Below are 20,823 nucleotides of genomic sequence, written 5' to 3'. Positions count from 1 at the left end.
TCCACCCCACCAGATGACTCTTAAGGTACTGCTTAGATCAAACCTCATTTCTCTTAAAAACCATTTAATGCTCTCAATTTACTGGAGAATCAAGCCCAGATACTACAGCCAAGTGCCTCCAAGGTCTGAGCCCACCTCCCCTTCTGGTCTCATCTCTCTGTATCAAATGCAGGAAGCCTTGCTCTCATTTGGTCTATTGGCCATTCCTTCCTTTCCCTAGACCTTGAATTTGTTATTTCTTTTCACTTAACAATACCCTGCCCACTAACCCACCACCCATTTTGAAGTTCCGTACATCTTAAACACACAAGTTCTAATTCCTTCATAGAGCCTTCCCTGCTTTCTAAGTGACAGAACTTTCACTCATATGGCACCTCGCCGCCCTATTACGTAGCTTCCTCTGTCAGTCTGTAAGTTTCAGGAGGCCACAACTATGTCCGAGGCATCTTCGTATCACTCTAATATCTAGCAGGGGCTCTGAATATACCAAGTGTGCAACAAATGTGTAAAATGCTTTGGTTAAATGAGTATTCAGGATTAAAACCACCTACACATGCAAACATATGCAGTTATATTCCAAAATAGAAGACACACATACACCCACACTACCACAAATTTATTATAATACACACACACACACACACACACACAACTTTGACAATATTCACAGTTTTCCATAGTCTTTAAAAATTTAACAGAAATAAGATAATTGAGGAAACATAAACTCATAATTTTATAATTTAGGTAACAATGTAGTCCACTCAATTAAGAATTCAACTCAATTAAGACTGTAAACTGGCAATGTCCCATAGAGACTTAAAATTTTGTATTTGTATTTTACAGTAGACATTGGTTTTCAAGGATTCATAGAACTTCATGTCATAAACCAGATTTTATAACTGGTCTCTTTATTTGTTAGGTAAGCAGACCCAAAGGCAATAAAGTCCTGAAAAGTGGATGAAACCCCAATAGAAACTCTATGTGACCCACAGAGCCCTTTAATAAAATACTGTCCATGCATATCCTACATCCAGTGATATGCATTTTGATCTAATGATGTTTACATGGGGGATACTTTTGTTAGCTGTGATTTCTTTTCATGTAACATTCCAGCTCTCCACTTCTATTCACATAATTTAGAGCATAGTTCCATCACATGCTGCTGTGAGTTCATAGGCAAGTCAGACATTTTAAAGACTACAGTGAGGTTAGGAGAGGTTGTACAATGCAAGACAGAAAGTATTGCAAAAACCAAACTCTCCTGTTTCATCTTCTTCTCTTTGTGCTTCTTTTTGGTCTTTACCCTTCTTGGGTCTTCGGAATTTTGTGCACTGTGTAACAGCACACACTACACTGTCTCATTTTAGTGCAGGTTGGATGTGAAGAGCCAAAACAGGAAAACAGTCTAGGAACACTGAGGCCCTCAGAGAAATAAATTATAACTGCTGTTCTTTTAGCTCTGCTTTCTGCTTTTTTTTTTTTTTTACTTGAGAAAAATAAGGTATTTCCCCCATTTATCAAATCTTGTCTTCTCATATTGTAAGCAAGTGAAATCAGTAAAGGTCACTTAAAGGCAAGTAACATTATAAATCTGGTAAGTGTGAGAGAAAAGGCCATGGTATAGATGAAATGCCTGGGGTGACACATCGAACTACAGGAGTTTACAGTGAGGAAAAACTCAGGCTCTGATGGACAATGCTATCACTGTGTGTTACATAACTGAGACCCATAAGTACTGATTGTTTAAAGTCATATAAGCATAAGCAGTCCTTCAAAATCAAGTATAAATATAACAAGAAAGAAAAGCAATAGGGAAAAATTCAGAAATGTCCAAATATCATTGTTTCTGGGACAAAACTCTATTGACCAGTAGCTTTGGTTTGCCAACAAGAAAATGTGAGAACAAGAGAATTTTAGAAAGCAGTAATTGTGAAAAAACAAAAGTAGGCAAAATGAATTTCAGGTCTTCATTATATAGTTTATAGTTTTGAAAAAAAGAAATCCAGGCTATTAATTAATTCATTCATTCATAATTCTGGGAAATGTCTTTCCATGCAGTGTATCTATAACAACTGTTAAATAGGCTCTCTCTTTCTCTCTTTATTAAGAGACCCCTACAAAACCCAACAGTCTCTGGATAATTTCTGTGCCACAATTTTCCTCCAGTTGCTTCACAAATGACTCTAAGCCATCTCTGGAAACTGTGTATAATGGGAGGTCTGAAATCACTTATGATTTAAGGGTACTTGCATGAACATTTATATATCTAACCAATACATATTTAACAAGATAATCCTTTAAGCCATGATAATATGAGAAAGTGACATTATAATACAACAGACAAGAGATTTTTCCCACTGAACTAGAGTACTTTTTCCATTGACAAATTTCACCTCTTTCCAGAAATATACAAAGTTAACTGCAAAATAGTAATAGCACAGTGCTTGTTAAGCCACAGAACAAATCATCTTGTTTTCAAAATATTAACTTAAACTTAGTGTCAAGTGCATGAATGTACTAACCAAAAGAATTGTTACTTTTAAACAGTATATACAACAAAAATGTTGTAGGGAAGTCTTATCAGTAAAGCTGGTGGTGGCTACACAAGAGATCCATTAAAAATTTTTGTTAGTGATGTTAAATGACAACTTATCAAAAATTCACTTAATGTTCACCAGTGTTAGCTCTTTAGAATGGGCATTTAACTTTAGAATAAATATAGTGTCTTCTGAATATAATCAACAAGCAACAAAGCCAAAACCCTCAGTTCAAGGTTTTCAGAGCTGGCAGAAGGAATCTATAGTAGGGCATGGATCTCTGTCCACGGTCAAAATATCTCATGATATTTTTTCATCTATACTGGACTTCTTTGAAAAGTACTATACTGTTTCATATTCTCCTTTCCCTATAACAAAATGTATTAAATAAAACCTTTATAGTAGGTTTAAAAGCAGCTGAAAAACTTCCTGCTTTAGGCTCTAATTAGACTCTGTTATCTGGGGTCTTTGGGCTCTCAAATATCAGAAGCTCCAATAACTTATCATAAAAATACAAGCTCTTAGTTTTGAAAAATATACAAAATGCACTTTACATGGAAATAGCTCTTGATTGTCAAAGAAAGTAAGATACCAGTCTCATTCATAGATTCATGTCGTGCTTGCATTTCAGTGATCTTTGTTTTTGCAGATTCCATTTTTCACAGTTTTGGGCAGCCTCTGGCCTTTGGTGTAAGCACGGTACCAAAAATGGAGAAAGAGCAGCAGAAAGATGCACCCATAACTCATAATGATGTACAGAAAGACTGGAAACTGGTACTTGCAATCTTCCATGAAAAAGAACTGGCCTATGTGGATGGTGACAATAATGAACTGGGCCTAACAGATGAAAGAATGAAAAATATTATTCAGATATGAAGTCACAAAGGAGCAATCATTTAATGCATTCTTTGGCTGCTTATGCTTAAACACTCTGCAACCACATCTAGGCTACTGTTCGGTAGGGAATTTTATCTTTAAATCTAGCCTCCATGGGTGTGAGAGTGGGTGGGACAGTGTCAAAATCCACTATTCAGTCCTGCCCAACTGTACAACTCTAGCGGCCCTTCATAAATGGCCCGGGAGCGGTGCAGGGCCTTTCGTACCCAGAGAAAGAACCATCAGAGCAAGTTTTCTTGGCAAGTCTCTGTCTTGAGTCCTTGCCTGGATGAAATACACATGGGACCACTATCTTATGGCCTCATTTTCTAGAAGAGTTTCAGTTTCAAATATTCTGTCTTGTTGTTAGACAAGGTATTTCAATTTTGGGGAAATACAAACATTTTAATTAGAGCCCTAGCAATTCTGTAGGAGACAAAGCACACCTGAGTCCTGGTATCTGCCACTTGTCACCCACAGTTATATCAGGGTAAAAATCTATCCTGCCAATGGCAGCAGAGAGTCTGTAAGAAGTAAAACAGTATTGATGACCTTCCTTGTAATGCCCAAGGGCTCTTTGTTCCAGAACATTCTACACAGTCTTAAGAGGAACACTTCCCAGGCTAATGTCCAGATTTTTTGCATATCTTTCTTCTCCTGATTAAAAGGCAACATGTGCTCTGTGGGAATGTTAGACAAGTAAAATTCCATAAGTAAAAATAAATAACAATTACCTATAATCTTCCAGTTATAACCATAGTTAAGCTTTTCACAGTTTCTTTTATGATCATCCTCAACTTTCCTTGCATCATCTTAAGAAACTTCTCTGACATTCCTGTGCAGTAGCTACCCTTATTTCTCTCATTTTACAGACACAAAGATGACACCTTTGGAAGCCTCGGTGACACCTTCAATATCTGAAGCAGGCATGTTTGTGTATAACCAACATGTTCGAGATAATAAATATCTATTCTTTCTTCTATTTTAGTATTTTGCCACATCGTTAAAAAGTTTTTACAACATTTAAGAGTAGGCAAGTGGGAAAAAAAGCCCAATACAAAATTGTCAATGCAGTATAATGCAAATCATGCAACAGGTATACACATATATGTGGAATTATGCTTATTTTTCTTTCTCTTTGCTTAATTAGATGTTCTAATTTCTCGGCGATGAGCATATGTTACTTTACAATTAGAAAAAAATACTTAAAAAGAAAGCAACTGTGAATCATTTTCTGGATTTCATAATATTGCAAAGTAGGAATTAAAATAATTTATTTCATTATTTCCTTACACTTGGTTATTTAGAGCATTGTCAATTCTGTCAATATATACAATATACCGTCCCCTACCTCTTTCATCTGCATGTATGTTTACTATTTGGAGGAAAAACAGACTTAGAGGCAGGCATAGAGGAAGACTCGTAATGCCCTCAAAGTTACATTGCCTCCCTCAAAGTCATTTAGATCTAGAATATGGAATTTCTAACTTCTAATTTAATATTATGCCTGCTGCAGTTCAAATAAATTTCACATTATCTTGATCATAAGTATATTTATTTTATAGAAAAGCATAAAATACTATAAAGATGGCCTAAAGATACACATTCTGCTTTAACGGTCTGAGGCTCTTGGCTACTAAATAAACTTTGTTTTCAACATAGTTCTTGACAAGAGTTTAAATAACATGGAAAGGATAATGATGGGATGCAATATAGGGGCCACACACTCTATATTCCTATTGTTTTGTAACTTTTGTTCTTTAGTTAGTATTCTGATTCACAGGGAAGAGAAATGACTCCAGTTTAGTTTTATATCTGGTTTTAAAGAAAATTAATTACTCACAAGCTGTAATAATGTCAAATATTTTTTCCACCACAGATACTTCTGGAAGGCTGGTCCCATTGCAGATAGCCCATAGTAGGAATACATGACTACATGTACAGCTGTATTTAGAAGGGCATGGAATGTTCCCAAACCACCTGGAAAATAAAATTATTGTAAAATGGGGGTAACGTTCCTTAAAATGAGATTCATTTTTGTCTGAACTGAGATTTTAGAATAACTATTTCTTTAATTTTAGTAGAAAGAAAAACACATACAACATCAATTTGTTAAACAGCTACCAAATTAGAGGGAGCTGGATAACATATTCATTCAGTAAAATGTAAGATGCACATCTTCAAAAATAAATTACAATGCCTTTATTTATTATTATATCTTAACCTTAAGATGGTCTTTTGATTTGGGTTCACTTTAACAAGCTAAGTTATTTTTTTAAATGGTATATGCTTAATAATAGTAATCAAATTCATTTTTTTTAGTGAGGGTTCACATATATAAAGTACACAAATGCAATCTTAAGTGATGATTGTGTACATAGGTATACACCCACATAACCATCCACCAAGGTCAAGATATAGAACATTTCCAACACCACGTAGTTCCTTTGTCCCCCTTCCAAGAATATACCCCTCTCAATGTAACCTTCATGCTGATTTCTATCATCAACTATTAGCTTTGCCTGATATTAAACTTCATATAAATAGAATTATACAGGATAATCTTTTGGACCTAATTTCTTTCCATCAACATAATTTTTTTAAGATTTGTCCATGTTGCTGTGCATATTAGTAGTTTGCTTTCTTAATGCTGTGTAGTATTATAGTATTGCACTGTATGAATGCATCACAATCCATTCTCTTGTGCTCTAAAACTTTGGCAGTAAAACCACTGGCTTTCATTAGTAGGCTATGCTAAGTTTGCTTTAATTATTTAAAAACAATTATTGTTCTTCCAAAATAAACTTTTATTAATTGTTAAGCCATCTTTGTTTACTGCCTCCACTTGATTATTATCAATTGTGTCTTCCTATCTTGATTTTCCTCTTCTAACCACTACATCTCCTACTGATCACATTCAGTTTATAGTAGAAGCAAAGAACCCTGGGGGAACAGAAGCAAAGATCATTTCAATTATCTTTAGCTGGACCTGTAGTACAGTGGAAGGGGTAACAAGGTGACTAGCTGATAGCAGGAGAAGAAAACCAAAACACTCTTCCTTAGCATTTTTCCTAAGAGGCACAATCTAGAAGAAGATGCATTCTTTATGTATAGCTTGATTCAGCTTAGTGATGTTGATCTGGGATTTAAATTTTTCTCCAAAATATTCTACTTTGTTTATTCCAGTATTCTTTAATTCCAGAAATAAAGTGAAACCTCAAAATGTGGAATTACGTTAGAAAAGGGACCAAATTCATAAACACTATGTATTACAGAAAGTTTAAAGCAAAATAAAAATTGTTGCGTAGTAGAAACTAATTACATTTTAATAAGCATTCATAATTGCGGAAATTCCAGATACTTCTAGATACTACCACTGCTAAAGTACTCCTTTAAAATAACGTGTTTTAAATAATTATTTTTGAGTAATTTAAATATTCCCCCAGTGCCTCATTTATGCATTTTCTAAGTAGAATAAATAAAATTGCAGCCAATTCTTTAATTATCATAAATTTCAAATCAGAAGAAACTGAATTAATGAAGCTTATTAACAACCTCCCACCTTTTATTATTTACATTTGTATTAGTCTTTTTTCCCAAAAGAAACTTGAATAAATAAATTATAGTGGTGTGAAAACAGCTTTTCTAGGGTGATTTAAAAATATACTAGTTGTCGGGGCGCCTGGGTGGCTCAGTTGGTTAAGCGACTGCCTTCGGCTCGGGTCATGATCCTGGAGTCGCGGGATCGAGTCCCGCATCGGGCTCCCTGCTCGGCAGGGAGTCTGCTTCTCCCTCTGACCCTCCTCCCTCTCATGCTCTCTGTCTCTCATTCTCTCTGTCTCAAATAAATAAATAAAATCTTTAAAAAAAAAAAAAAGAAAAGAAAAAAAAAATATACTAGTTGTCTATTTCTGATAGTTTAGGAGTCAAGCTGCTTAACAGGGACATAAGCCAAATACCTCTCATGTCCATTTATGTCTTGTGATTATATAAACACACAGGAAACAAATTACATCAGAGCCTTTCTCACTAAGATACCTGTCCCACTTTTTGGTAGAAGACTATTTTCCATCCAGAATCTTTCATTATTTAAATGTCCTAAAATGACGATTTTAAGGACAGGAATTTAACAAAGCACTAGTGTAGCTAACAGGGTTTAGTAAGGATTACTAATCAAAATCAGCTATCAAATAAAATTAACTTGCTGATTTTGTCTAGTTATTATTTTCTCAAATATGTTAATAAGTTTGTTCATAGAACATTTTAATTAGTAATGCTTTTCACATCTTCTTTGGAAGGCTTTCCTGATAAAGTATTTTCTAAGCTTGCTTTCTTCTTTACAACAATAGTTTTGCAAAGCTAACATCTCGGAATAAATTGCAATTAGTACCATCTCATTTTATTCCTTTTTAGAAAAATAAAGGAATCACCTGGGTAATTACCACAATTCTCCATATCTCTGGAAGGGAGTATGTGCATAATGAATATAAAAACCTGCCAGAGAAACATTTGCATCATATTCCAAAGAAAAATTGGAATGCTTTTTTATGCCAGAGAATTGTGCATCAGGCGAACAGGAAATTAAATACTAGATAGAGATTAGCTGTGCTCAAATTTTTGAAAGAACAGTGTAAACTGGACAGTTTCATTACAGGAATGAAAGCTAATGCCAAACCACATTTCTGGAAATATCTCAACTCTTATTGCCGTACTTGTCACTAAATAAATATTAGGTGTACAAGTATTTACTAGATCCCACGTGCAAGACTTAATGGAAATGCCAACTCATGGAATATATGACAGAAGAAAGTATTTACATTTTGTTAAGCAGAAGAGGGATTAAGCTGTGGACAATGAACCTGCTACAAAGTGTTTGATGTCCATAAACAGGGTAACATTAAAAACCAAGGAGTTTCATGTTTAAATTTTCATTATTGAAAGCAATGCTTGTTTGAAAATGGAAGTCAGACTATCAATGGGCTCAAAGATAGACATTAGAAAAGTGCTCAACTCTATTCTTCAAATAAAGTTCATTTTTCCCATTATAGAACTTACAACTATTCAATATAGAAAAATTAGAAAATACAGAGAAGGATAAAGATGGAGAGAGAAAGCACTTTTTGTGTTAGTCCCTCTAAGTCACTGTATTTTGGGGTAAGGCCTCCCAATCTTTTTCCTACTTATATTTATTTTTCAGTGTTGTGATGTAATATTCTGGTCTCAGAGAAGAAATCTGAATAAATAAATTATAAGAGTGTGAAAGAACTTTTTCTAGCATACTTTAAAATAGAATAGACACCTATTTCTGATAATTTTGGAGTCAAACTGCTTAAAAGAGAAGACGAACTAAATGTCTATCAGTATCATTTGCATTTCACAATTATATATACACAAGAATTCATAACCATTTTATTAATGGATGGTTAGGTATTTTCCCATTTTTGGCCAACACAAATAAGATGTCAATGAATATCACTATACAGAGAACTGAAGTGCATGTGAGAGAAAACATAAACACATAAAGAGAAGTATAATAATGGAGATTAAATAATCTGGCTATCCTTGATTTGTAAAATGGACACAGATGAGACTATCTTAACATAACGTGAGTTACATTTTTACATTAACATACATTATCAGAAAAACCAGCGACATTTACTTTCTGAAAGTCCAACATACAAATGCCAATTTGGGAAAAGGAAACACCTCATATACTGGAAAATCTGATGCCCACAGGCCATGGTAGGGACAGTTCTTCTGGCTCCTCTAGGTTCTGGTATCTCTTTCATGCCAATGGCTTATTCATGCCCTCTCATGCTCTGAGACATGAGGATTTTTCCCCAGGCTTAGAGACTCTAAAACTCAAACAAGTGTTTCTCAATTGTGGTTTCTCTTTTTTGTCCTACAAAGTCAGAATGCCTAATATAAATAAGCTCTTCACAGAAATTTTAAAGCTTTGTCTAACATGGGCTGCAGATCTACTCAAAGACTTCTCAAATTTAGGAAACTCATATTAATTAATCTCCCAACCAATGTCTGCTAATAAGTATATGTCCTTGGGGACATCATTTATTTAACACTTCATGATAGGGTAAAATTACTTACCCTGTTTTTTCTGATTCTAGATGTTCAGAGGCATAAAGCCAAATCAAAGGAACAAAAGAGGCTGTTCGCCAAGCTTTTGCTTTAAACCAGTTTCAACTTCAAAAAAATCAAAACAATATCCTTCAACCACAATCTGACACATCTTTAAAGAGTTGGTAAGGGATGAGGTGTGTATCAGTTATTGGAATTTTGAATGCAAAGAAGCCTGGAACTTGAGAAACATTCTAACTTTCTGGAAACCTATTAAGGAATAGATATCTAACTATATTTCTATAAAACTAAGGCTTCTACCATTTTATTTGTTTACTGTTTATTTATTTAATGATATTTAATAGAACTATATGGGAAAAGAGTAAAATCCAAACAAACTAACTAAAGGATATGGGTAGAAGACTACCCAAAAGTCATGTGTCTCTAAAGAATGAAGGGATCTAGGTTAAAGTCTTACATTTATGTTTCAGGTAATAATGAAAGTCAGAAGTTCGATCAAAGTCATCTTTTGATGTTTTGAGTTTCTTCTAAATCACATTTAAGGACAGAATTTGTGTTTACAACATACAGAAATGTAATAGTTTATAACACATGAGCCCAACTCTCCCTTGGCTACCTGCGGCAAATTTGACTCCAAACCACCAGGTCCATGGCATGATGGTATGATGGAAGACATGCAGGAAAGTCACTTGGCTATTTTTCTTACGCAGAACAAAAAAGATCTGAAATAATTTTAAAAAAATCAAGTTCATAGAAAATCATGCAGTGATTGAGCTACTGATTTATCTACAAAAATACTGGCAAAGTACAAACTATTTCACATCATAATTTGCATTAAAAGGGCTGCCTTAGAGAATGCTCATAGAAGCACCTGATTCTCCAAGGGGCAGCTGAAAAGCTAATTAGTATGAAGGAACTTAAGTATGATGACTAGTCATAGGAGAATCAATAAAAAGGTGTTAAAGAAAATGTATGCAGATTTGAAAATCAAAAATGGAAAGTGAAGAACATAGCCAAATACTATTGAAAGAAATGTTACTGGCAGGAAAACATCCATGTGGATTTTGAAGTATATGGGAAAGCACAGAGTCTCAATTCTTAGGACAGAAATCATTCTATATTGCTCTCTAAGACATCCTACTAATTTAGATAAGGGATAAAGCAAACTGAAAAGAGGACTTGCAACAAAGCAAAAGTTAGTATATCATTAGTAAAGAAAGATGAAAAGGGAAAAACTCGAGGGGATTTGGAGAAATAGGATGGGAGAAAAGAAGTGGCCTAGGAACAAAGGCACCATCCAGACTGAATGTATCTGTGGTTTGCAGAAACCCTACAGACAAACAAAGAGGAGAACAAGAAGGCTTTTGCAGGGGGAAATTTTTTTCAAAAAAATTTCAAAAGCAGAATTAAGTGTTCAAAAAATATTCAAAATTCAGAATGCCAGTGATGAGTCAGACTTCTAAATATAGGACTAAGCACAGCAACACAAACAAAAGTATCCATAATTGTATTTGAGAAATGTGGTTTAGGGAAGGACATAGAGGTAGCAACAGTTTCCTTATGGAACCCGGAAATGAGAACATGCAAAGCAGAAACAATGAAGCTAAAATGCATTTACTTATGCACATGGAAGATGGCCGCACCATGTAATGAAAAAGCCCCAAACCAACTCTCTGGGGTCCCTGTCCCAAGCAGTAGTGGCATTCCTCTGGGTGAGTTACTTACCTTCCTGGCTTCGATTTATTTTCAGATTGAGAACTCTGGCCCAGATCAGTGGTTCACAACCCTGGCTGCATATTACAGTGTCCATGAAGCTTTATAAAAGTAGCCATGCCTAGGCTCACCAAATCTCTGGAGGTGGGGCCCAGGTTTTGGAGGTTTTTCTAATGCAGTTAATGCTCCTGTACTATGATGGCTGAGAACCAGTGAACTACAGCAGGGGTCTCCAAGTGTGGACCCTGGACCAACAGCAATATCACCTGAGAACTTAAAAGAAATGCAACTTCTTGAGCCCAACAGACTGAATGAGAAACTCTAGGGTTGGGGTCCAGGTGTCTGTGTGTTTAACAAGCCCTCTAGGTGATTCTAAGGCAAGCCCAAGTTTGAGAACCACTGTATTCTATGCTCACTAAAGCCCATTCCAATTCTAACAGTATGTGATTATTCAGCTGAGAAGGTGAAGCATGTTGAGATTTGCTGCAAGAAATATGTAGTCTGTCACTGACCTCTACCTCTGAAACTAGTAATACATTATATATTAATTCATTGAATTTAAATAAAAAATAATAATTAAGCAGAAAGAAAAGAAATATCTATTCTGTAATATGTAATGGTAATATGTATCCTGAAGAGAGAAGAAACTTGTCTGTCTTAGACCCAGAACTGGTTCCAGATATCTGAGACCTACATGCCCCAAATATATGATAAATATCCAGCTTTCCTAGGCTACTGTGAAAACAGAAGTACACGCCTTTCTCCTCTCATCAAGGACCCTAATCCATGACACTGGCTTCTCCCAGAGCCCATCACCCAAATCCAGAGTTGATCCTCAACAGGATCTTAAGTTGGAAGAGAAAAGGTCTAATAAGCATAAACTTGAGAAAGGCAGCTGGAGTTAGTTTTGATATTACCTAAATTACTAATATCCCAGGGATAACATCCTAATGTAAGTTTATGAATTTTGAAGCACTTATCCTCTTAAAGGAATATGGCTGACATAGTGCTTTGGTTTATACCAAAAGAACCCAAAGTAAATGTTCTCTGCTCTTTGCTTCATGAACTTGATTTCCCAAACACCTGTCATCCATCTCCATAAAGATGCAGTTTTGCAGCGACAGTTACATGCTTATCTTAGTCAGGTGGTAGATACATAAGAAAACCTTTTGGCATTGGCAAAAGACTGAAAAAAAATGCTTATCCTATCTATGCTCTAAAACTACTGATAATAAAAGGTAAAAGATAATAGGAGGTCTGCCTGAAGTGGAGAGATAACCAGAGCTATCAGACAACTGAACTCGAGCAGTTTATTGCTTCTAGTGATACATCAAACATTCACCAAATGTGGTGACCACATACTCACAGTATCTAATAGCTCAATAAATTTGGAGAAGTAATAAAGCCAGCAGGTGCGTGCCATCTGCAGAAACACACATAGATACGAATTTATTTTATTTTTTTATATGGAGGAAAATTTCATTTTTTTAATTTTGGCAAAATATACATAACCCAATTTACCATCGTAACCATTTCTACGTGTTTGGTTTGGTGGCATTTAGTACATCGACACTGTTGTGCCCACTCTCTCCATCCATCTGTAGAACTCTTTTCATCTTGCAGAAGTGAGACTCTGTGTCCATTAAACAATAACTCTTCATCTCCCTTCCCCACCAGTCCCTGACAACTACCATTTTACTTTCTGTCCCTGAATCTGTCTACTCCAGGTACCTCACATAATAGAATCATACAATATTCGTCTTTTTGTGCCCGGATAATTTCACTTAGCATAAAGTCCTCAAGGCTCATCCATGCTACAGCACATGTCAGAATTTCCTTCCTTGCTAAGGCTTGATAATATTCCATTGTATGGATAGACCACATTTTCTTTACCCATTCATCTGTCCATGGACATTTGGCTTCCTCTACTTTTTGGCTATTACAAATAATGCTGCTGTGAATACAGGTATACAAATATCTCTTTGAGTCTCTGTTTTCAGTTACTTCTAGGTATATACCCAGAAATGGAATTGCCAGATCATATGGTAATTCTATTTTTAATTTTTTGATGAACCAGATATGAATTTATTTTGAAATCCAGGAAGTTAAACAATAAAAGCACCAATTTTCATTTAACAGAAAACTATGCCCCTGACTTTGATTCTGATAATTTTTAGCTTTTTTTCTCTCAGGCCATGTAATTTGATAATTGTGTCATTTGCTTCTTCTGAGTTCACATTAAGTGTTAAAAAAAAAAAAAACAAACAGAGTCTAAAAGTTTTAACATTTGAGTTACAAGTTTTTCCAAAGAAAAACTCACCCTCAATGCTGAAGGTGACCGTGAGTAGTCAACAATTTCGCATCGAAATGAATAACCTGTACCCCAGCCAGACATCACGAACTGTAAGAGAGCACATGTATATTAAAGAAGGAAGAATTTGCTCAACAGCTGCAACAATGGTACATTTGATTGTGTCTCTTTACCACAACCTCAGCTGACTCAGCATGCAGTGCGGAGGAAAAGGCAGGCTAGAACAATTATAACTGGGAACTCGGCTTGATAAAACAACAGGCGTTTTCAAAATCATACAGCTATATATTACTTGTATCAAATGTGTTCTGACTCAAATGTCCACGGAGAAGGAAACGCTGGGAGTGTTTTGCATAGATAGCAAATCCTGGCAGGTATATGCCAGTATATGTACATATATGTATATCTATATATGCCCATGAATAACAGAGTCTGAAAACAGTCTTTTCTGGTAATTTCTAATCTTCTCCATCAGCCAATAAATAAATGGGCAAGCCAAAATTCCTTACTGTACTGTTAGTGGCTGCCACACTGGGTTTTCCTGTCCTTAGCTAGTATGTGTAAAGTGAAGTGGTAGTCTATGGCTCTTAAAATCAAGATTGATCAAACACAAGACTCAGAAACTAGTTCAGTTTGGATTCACGTGACAAGTAAGAGACAAAAACGTTAACAAGAAGAGTGCAATCTGGCATGCCTTAATTCCAGCACACCCACAAAGTGACCTTAGACTAGTGGTGACAAGAAAGAGGCTATTGTTGTTATCTGAACCTTAACTCAAAGATTATATTGACATTCTTTTAGTATGATGGTGGGAAGTTCTTTTAAAACAGTATCTGATTCAAATAAAAACTCCAAAAAAATTAAAAAAAATAAAACAGTATCTGAAAATGAAAAGCTAAGGGCTCTAATTTTAATGTATATATTAAATGGTTAGCTTAACTGAGTGTTCTGACAATATGATCAGCTCTTCTTTGACATCCTGTTTTCACAAATGGAATGTCTTCTTTCTCAGTATAATGGTTACATCATTTTCTGCCATTAGTGCACATTTTAAATTTCTATTTTTAATTACTATTAAAGCTAAAATGAAAACTTTACCATAAATTAATTTTTAAAAGCCAAAATTTATGAGATTTATCAGAATGATATTTTGATGGTGAAAAACAAAAAGAAACAAAAGAGAAAGAACAACTGTTTAGACTGTGGTATTCAAAAATCACACCATCCTTTCCTGATCTAGCTCCTAGCTTGATTCACAAGATATTTAATCCCATTGTTAACTTGATAAATGATGATATCTTGAAGAAGATTATCTTAAGATTCAGGAAAGTATAAGACATATTTTATGGGTAAGAAAAATGACTTACAAAAACAAGTCAACAAATATTTCTCAAAGGAACAAGGGAATGTGGTAGAAAAACAGCTAATTCTACAAAATCCTCATCTGTCAGTGAGCGTCATTATTCTCTTCCATTCAGACCTCTACTGACTGCTGCAAGTAAAACCGAAGGTCCACTTATGTAACTGGGATGATTGGTTCTCCACTTTACCCTACCCCAAATGAGGACTGAGCTGAACAGGAGAAGCTCTGTGACATGGCCTTTTGTGAGATCTTCACGAGTCTCTCTTTATTGATGTCTGACTGGTGCCAATTAACTAGCACATTCAAAACCATTGCTTTACAATAAGGCCCGTGGGTTCCTTTAGTCTATGGACTTCCCTTTCATCTTGTTCATATTTTCCCTAACATCCATAAGTGGAGGTGTTTCCTCTGTATATCTAATGCAATTGTGCTCTACCAATAAACCATGTGATGTGTTCAGTGTCCTGGAGATGACATGCTGACCGGCTGCCAAAACTCTTTGTAAATTTAAAGAGATAGTGGAGGGGCGCCTGGGTGGCTCAGTCGTTAAGTGTCTGCCTTAGGCTCAGGTCATGATCCCAGGGTCCTGGGATCGAGTCCCTCATTGGGCTCCCTGCTTCTCCCTCTCCCACTTCCCCGTTTGTGTTCCCTCTCTGCTGTGTCTCTGTCTGTCAAATAAATAAAAACTAAAAAAAAAAAGAGTGGAAATTAGTGCTTTCCTGATATTAAGTTTAAGAACATTCTAATAGTCTATGAAGCTTTTGACATTTCTATATTTCAGGCTATCAAGAAGAACAGCAATAATTTATATTTGGCAGGTAATCAACCCCAACGTTGGCATATAAGTAACTCTAGTATGAGTGATTAATAAGAGACAGAAACTGCCAAATTCAGATATTTTCACAACTTCTTTTACATTGTATTTGCTAAAATAGGAACCCAAATTTACCAGCTATAATTAAATTCCCCCGAGAAACATATTTAGGGACATTACACTGAATGACATAATCAGACACGGAGCGTAAAGGGATGTGAGAAACAATTTGGTTTAATCCTGATTCTATAAAATGGGAGAACTAAGGCCCAGAGAGGTTAAGTAACTTGCTCAAAAATCAGGCAGCTGGTTAGTAGCATAACTGATACTAATTAGCCCCTAGTCTCCTGGCTTCTAGGTCTACGCTTAACATGGTCCTATGGGCTATTTCCTCTCTGTCATAACTTGGTAAGAGCATGTTTTTTTTTTTGGCTCCCTACCTCTGTTACTCCTTCCCTTTCAGTTACTTATGATCCAGAAGGGATAGTATGATAGCTTGTAGTTAATTTTGGTAATAAAAGAAGAAATAGAAGGTAGCAAGGTAAGTCCAGACTTGAGGGGGGGCCGGTGAGACATGAGGTTACAGCAGAATAAGGTGACTCAATCAGGTAGATCTGAGCAGAAATCAAGTTGGAGGGATGCATGTGGAGAGGTCACAGTGTCAAGAGGGGCCAGAAGGGTCATGGTGGGCCCTCGAGAGTTCCAGTTATGAGGAAGGAAGCACAAGCTATACTGCAAAGAAGTAAATAAGGAGTAGAAGATGAGGAAGCCAGCCAATATTGGAAAAGAAGCAAGGAATCCCAGAGAAGCAGGTAAGTGAGGCTAGGTGAAGATTGTTAACAGCACAGTGGGTGAGAGAGAATCTACGAGTCTACTCTTGGGTCCTGGAAGATTCCTATCTCCCTTACTGACAAGGGACAGGCTCCCTCACCTACTGCTTTCTATGAGTCTAAATTCTCTGTCCCCTCAAGGCCTAGCTAAACCAAACCTAAACAGTCTACCATCTTACAGCTCATCCAAGGTTCCTACCATGATGATAATAACTCATTACAGAGTCAAGATGAGCTCCCAATGTCAGACAGACCTGGATTCAAATATCAGTCCTCCCATAACCAGCTATGTTACTTTGAGTAAGTTACTTAATTTCTCCATGTATGAGTTGCCTTAAAACTAACACGGATTCATTCAATCATCTATTAAGATTAGCTGTGTGCAAGTTCCTGGACTTAATGTTAATTTTTCTCACTACTTGTGAGGTAGACTATACTGAGATCCTCTAAATAGTTCAATATCAGGTCCATATATAACAATTTTTTGGCAAGAATTTTAGCTAAATTTCTAAAATTCCTTAAATCTCAATGTTACCATTATAATCATAACAAGAAACATAATGACAGAAAAACAGGAAGATTCAGGCAAAATTCTCCCATTAGGAATACTGAAGACACTTGCCTCATAACACATATACACAGAAAAAAGAACTATGGAAAAATTATATGTTATCATCACTTTCTTGAGTTCAAAAGGCTTTCGATTCTCCATGAGCTTTGGTCCTAGAGAAGTGACAAAATAGACATAGAGTCCCAGGATGATCGTTTGTGGCAGAGGTGAGGACATGAGGAACCAGTCTTCAACTCTTGGATCTAAAAACAAAAAGTAAGTGCACATCCATTTAGCCAAGAAATAACTGACAGCAACCAGCATTTCTTTAAGCAAGCACTTAGATCCTAATGTTGACAGCAGACTATTCAGTCAATGATCTACTATCTTTGGGAAGGACAAAGGGAAATCACCATGGTCAGTGATGGGGCTAGGAAGAGTGGGGCTCTTATCACCACAGGCCTCAAAGGACACAGGGACGTAGCGGTTTCTAGAACCCAGGAGTCAAATGGAGAAGCCCTCCTGGAGAGGAACTGTGACCTTCTGTGGAGGGACTGGGCCAGCACAAGGCAATTCTGGAAGTAAATGGCTGGGTAATCAATATCTCAGTACCACCCCCCATTCTCTCTCCAATCTCCTATGACTCTCCATTGGCTGAACCCAATCAGAAACCAGAGGGTAGGGGAGAAAGCCCACAGTTACAGTCTATACTGGTCATTCCCCAGGGTCCGGCACAGGGTGCAGAATGGATCTGGGGAACAGAAGACACCCAGCAAAGTTCCACCACGCATCTATAACCACTAGTAACATTTTAGAGTTTCTCTATCCAGATATTCTTTTATATAAAAAATATGTCTGTGTTTGCTTTCCCCCAAGGAAACTAGGACATTTCCATATATACTGTATCACAGAATCATAGAACTGAAAGGGACCATAGCATCATCTACCTAAAGTATGGGTTCTAGGTGTCCAAAATAGGCTAATCAACGTGAGCACAACAAAACAACAACAACAACAAAAAACTGAATTAGCCTCACAACCATGTAAAAAGAAATTCACTGGTCACTGCTCATTCCAATTATATCAATTAAAAATTGCAACTCAAGATAAAATGTGACTTGGAAATGAAAAGTACAGCATAGGGTATATAGTCAATAATGCTGTAATAATACTGTATGGTGACACTTATCATGGTGAGTGTTGAGTAATGTATAGAATTGCTAAAACAATATCTTGTACCCCTAAAGCTAATATAATACTGTATGTTAATTATTCTTCAATAATGAATTCTTTAAAAAAGTATCTGAGAAAAAAATATATATGCCAAATAAACAGGGGACTTGCAAATATAATGGGTATTCCTGAACAGAAGTAAAATAGAAGAGAAAAACAGAAAAATATTCAAATAGATCATAAAATTTTTTTCTGAAAAATGAAAATCAAAACTAAATCTTTATATCAAAGTACTTATCATGTATCAGGAAGTAAATACTAATGAATAAGCAAATCTAGCTGTATGTAGGTAAAATTCTTGTATTGCAAAGATAAACAAAAATTCTATAAGCATGATGAAAGAAGCAACAAATCTCAAAATGGAAAAATGTCAGACTTATCCCAGAAGACTCTTAAGACCACTGGACCACAAAAAAAGGATCCATGTGTATAGAGACTTATAGAAAAATTGATGTAATCTAAGTATTCTTAATATACTTAGAATGTTGTTCAAGTAGAAAAGGAAAAAAGATAAAGTCGAAATTGTTATTATTATTTCTGACATGGGCTATTATTAAGGATAAATCATTTGAATAATTATTTTAATGCCTCAAATATTAAAAAATGATGAAACTAGCAGTTAAAAATACTCTTATGAGATACTTGGAAAATATGAATACTGGTTAAATTCTTGATGATGATGTTTTATTATGGTGTGATTATAATATTATAGCTATGTTTTAATGTCTGAAATATTTTTTAAAGATTTATTTATTTGAGAGAGACAGAGAGAGAGAGTGAGCGAGCACGAGCGGGGAGAGGCAGAGGGAGAGAGAATCTGAAGCAGACTTCGTGCTGAGCGTGTGGAGCCCCACACGGGGCTCGATCTCATGAGCCTGACATAACGACCTGAGCCGAAACCAAGAGTCGGATGCTCAACCGACTGTGCCACCCCTGAAAATATTATTAAAATAAAGAATGACACAATAAAAAAACAAGATATGATTAATTCTATAATCTTAAGTAGTTCAGGTGTAATTTTACTAAATTGTCTCCTGAAACCAGAGCATTACAAAGGAAGACAAGTATGAACAGGTTTCTAAGTATATCTGACTGAAAACTGAGACTTGACTAACCTTATGTTGCTAAACACCATCACTTTTGTCGATTGGAAAAGAGGGGAGGGAAGAATATAGCCCTTGCTCATTTAAACTGCTAATGGTGTAGCCAATTACCAAAACACTTTGAATACCCCCTCAAGTCTGACATCCTACCCAGCGCAAAAAATTTCTTCAACAGACTTCATGGTTGAGGATTCACTTGGCCTCAATTTTATTGCTGCAGAGCTCATATCTGATACTCGGGTATACTAAGGCATGGCTTTAGCTATGAAAGATGATGTATTCTATATACAGATCGGTTTCCATCAAAATACCAAGAGATGTCCTATCCTTTTTTTTTAATTTTAATGTAATTTATTTAATTTTTAAAATTTTATTATGTTATGTTAATCACCATACATTACATCATAAGTTTTTGATGTAGTGGTCCATGATTCATTATTTGCATATAACACCCAGTGTTCCATTCAATACCTGCCCTCTTTAATAGCCATCACTAGGCTAACCCATCCCCCCACTCCCCTCCCCTCTAGAACCCTCAGTTTGCTTCTCAGAGTCCATAGTCTCTCACGGTTCGTCTCCCCCTCCAATTTCCTCCCCTTCATTTTTCCCTTCCTACTTTTTTTTTTTTAACATATAAGGTATTATTTGTTGCAGATCTTGAAAAAATAAATAAAAAAGCCAAAAGTCAGCTCTAAAACAGACCCCAAGATATTTAGGAATTTAATATATGATAAAGGAAGACCCATAAACAAGCAAGGAAAGGAGAGATTATTCAACAAATGTTGATAGGAAAAATGAATATTTGGAAGAAAAATGAGCATGTTTCTTACCTCATATCCTATACAAGCTTGGCCCAATCTATACAGTGGAAGCAAGACATTTAAAATTTGTCCACAGAAAAAGTAGGGTGAGGCTAATGAGAATGCTAAACAAGCAAACTGTTTTTCTGCAGGATTTTTGTGCTTCGTGTTCATTGTGAATTGCCAAGATGAGAATGGTGGTATGCAACATTCCTCAAACTTATTTGGCCATTCCTCAAACTGATGTTGTGTAGAATACACTGTGGAACAGAGTTTGGGAAAGAGCTCTCTGCTGAAACAAATCTTTAAGTTAAGCCATTAAAAATTAGGTAGTGATAGGGGATTCAGAGTATACTTATTATGAGCACTGAGTAATGTATAGAATTGTTGAGTCACTATATTGTACACCTGACGCTAATATAACACTATATGTTAATTATACTGGAATTAACATTTAAAAATCAGGTAGTGATGAAGATAAATAGGATCTGATCATTTTGAGATACAGTAAGGAGGCAGAGAACATAAAATTTTGTAAATGCTTAAACACAGAGAATGAGGAACAGGTGGAAGTTAAGGAAAAACTGAGATTTTTGT

General features: G+C 35.8%; 1 protein-coding gene across 3 annotated transcripts in view; it reads right to left on the bottom strand.

Annotated features, from left to right (window-relative positions):
* Nucleotides 1–601: 601 nt before the first annotated feature.
* The window catches only part of ELOVL7 (ELOVL fatty acid elongase 7), a 77,256-nt gene continuing 57,034 nt past the window's right edge, over nucleotides 602–20,823 (bottom strand). For 2 of the 3 annotated variants that reach the window (XM_031035860.2, XM_006727973.3), the window contains exons 3-8: nucleotides 17,163–17,353; nucleotides 13,543–13,623; nucleotides 12,589–12,645; nucleotides 10,126–10,231; nucleotides 5,257–5,393; nucleotides 602–3,374 (exon numbers count right to left, since the gene is read on the bottom strand). In XM_031035860.2, coding sequence (XP_030891720.1) covers nucleotides 3,165–3,374; nucleotides 5,257–5,393; nucleotides 10,126–10,231; nucleotides 12,589–12,645; nucleotides 13,543–13,623; nucleotides 17,163–17,353 — 782 coding nt within the window. In that variant the 3' untranslated portion in view covers nucleotides 602–3,164. The remainder of the gene's footprint in view (nucleotides 3,375–5,256; nucleotides 5,394–10,125; nucleotides 10,232–12,588; nucleotides 12,646–13,542; nucleotides 13,624–17,162; nucleotides 17,354–20,823) is intronic. The other variant, XM_081826829.1, reaches the window with a different exon arrangement.

The sequence above is a fragment of the Leptonychotes weddellii genome, chromosome 7, assembly GCF_054177405.1.
Source record: "Leptonychotes weddellii isolate Sample4059 chromosome 7, ASM5417740v2, whole genome shotgun sequence".
NCBI lineage: Eukaryota > Metazoa > Chordata > Mammalia > Carnivora > Phocidae > Leptonychotes > Leptonychotes weddellii.
Note: the sequence above shows the minus strand (reverse complement) of the source record. Positions and strands in the feature narration are given on the sequence as shown.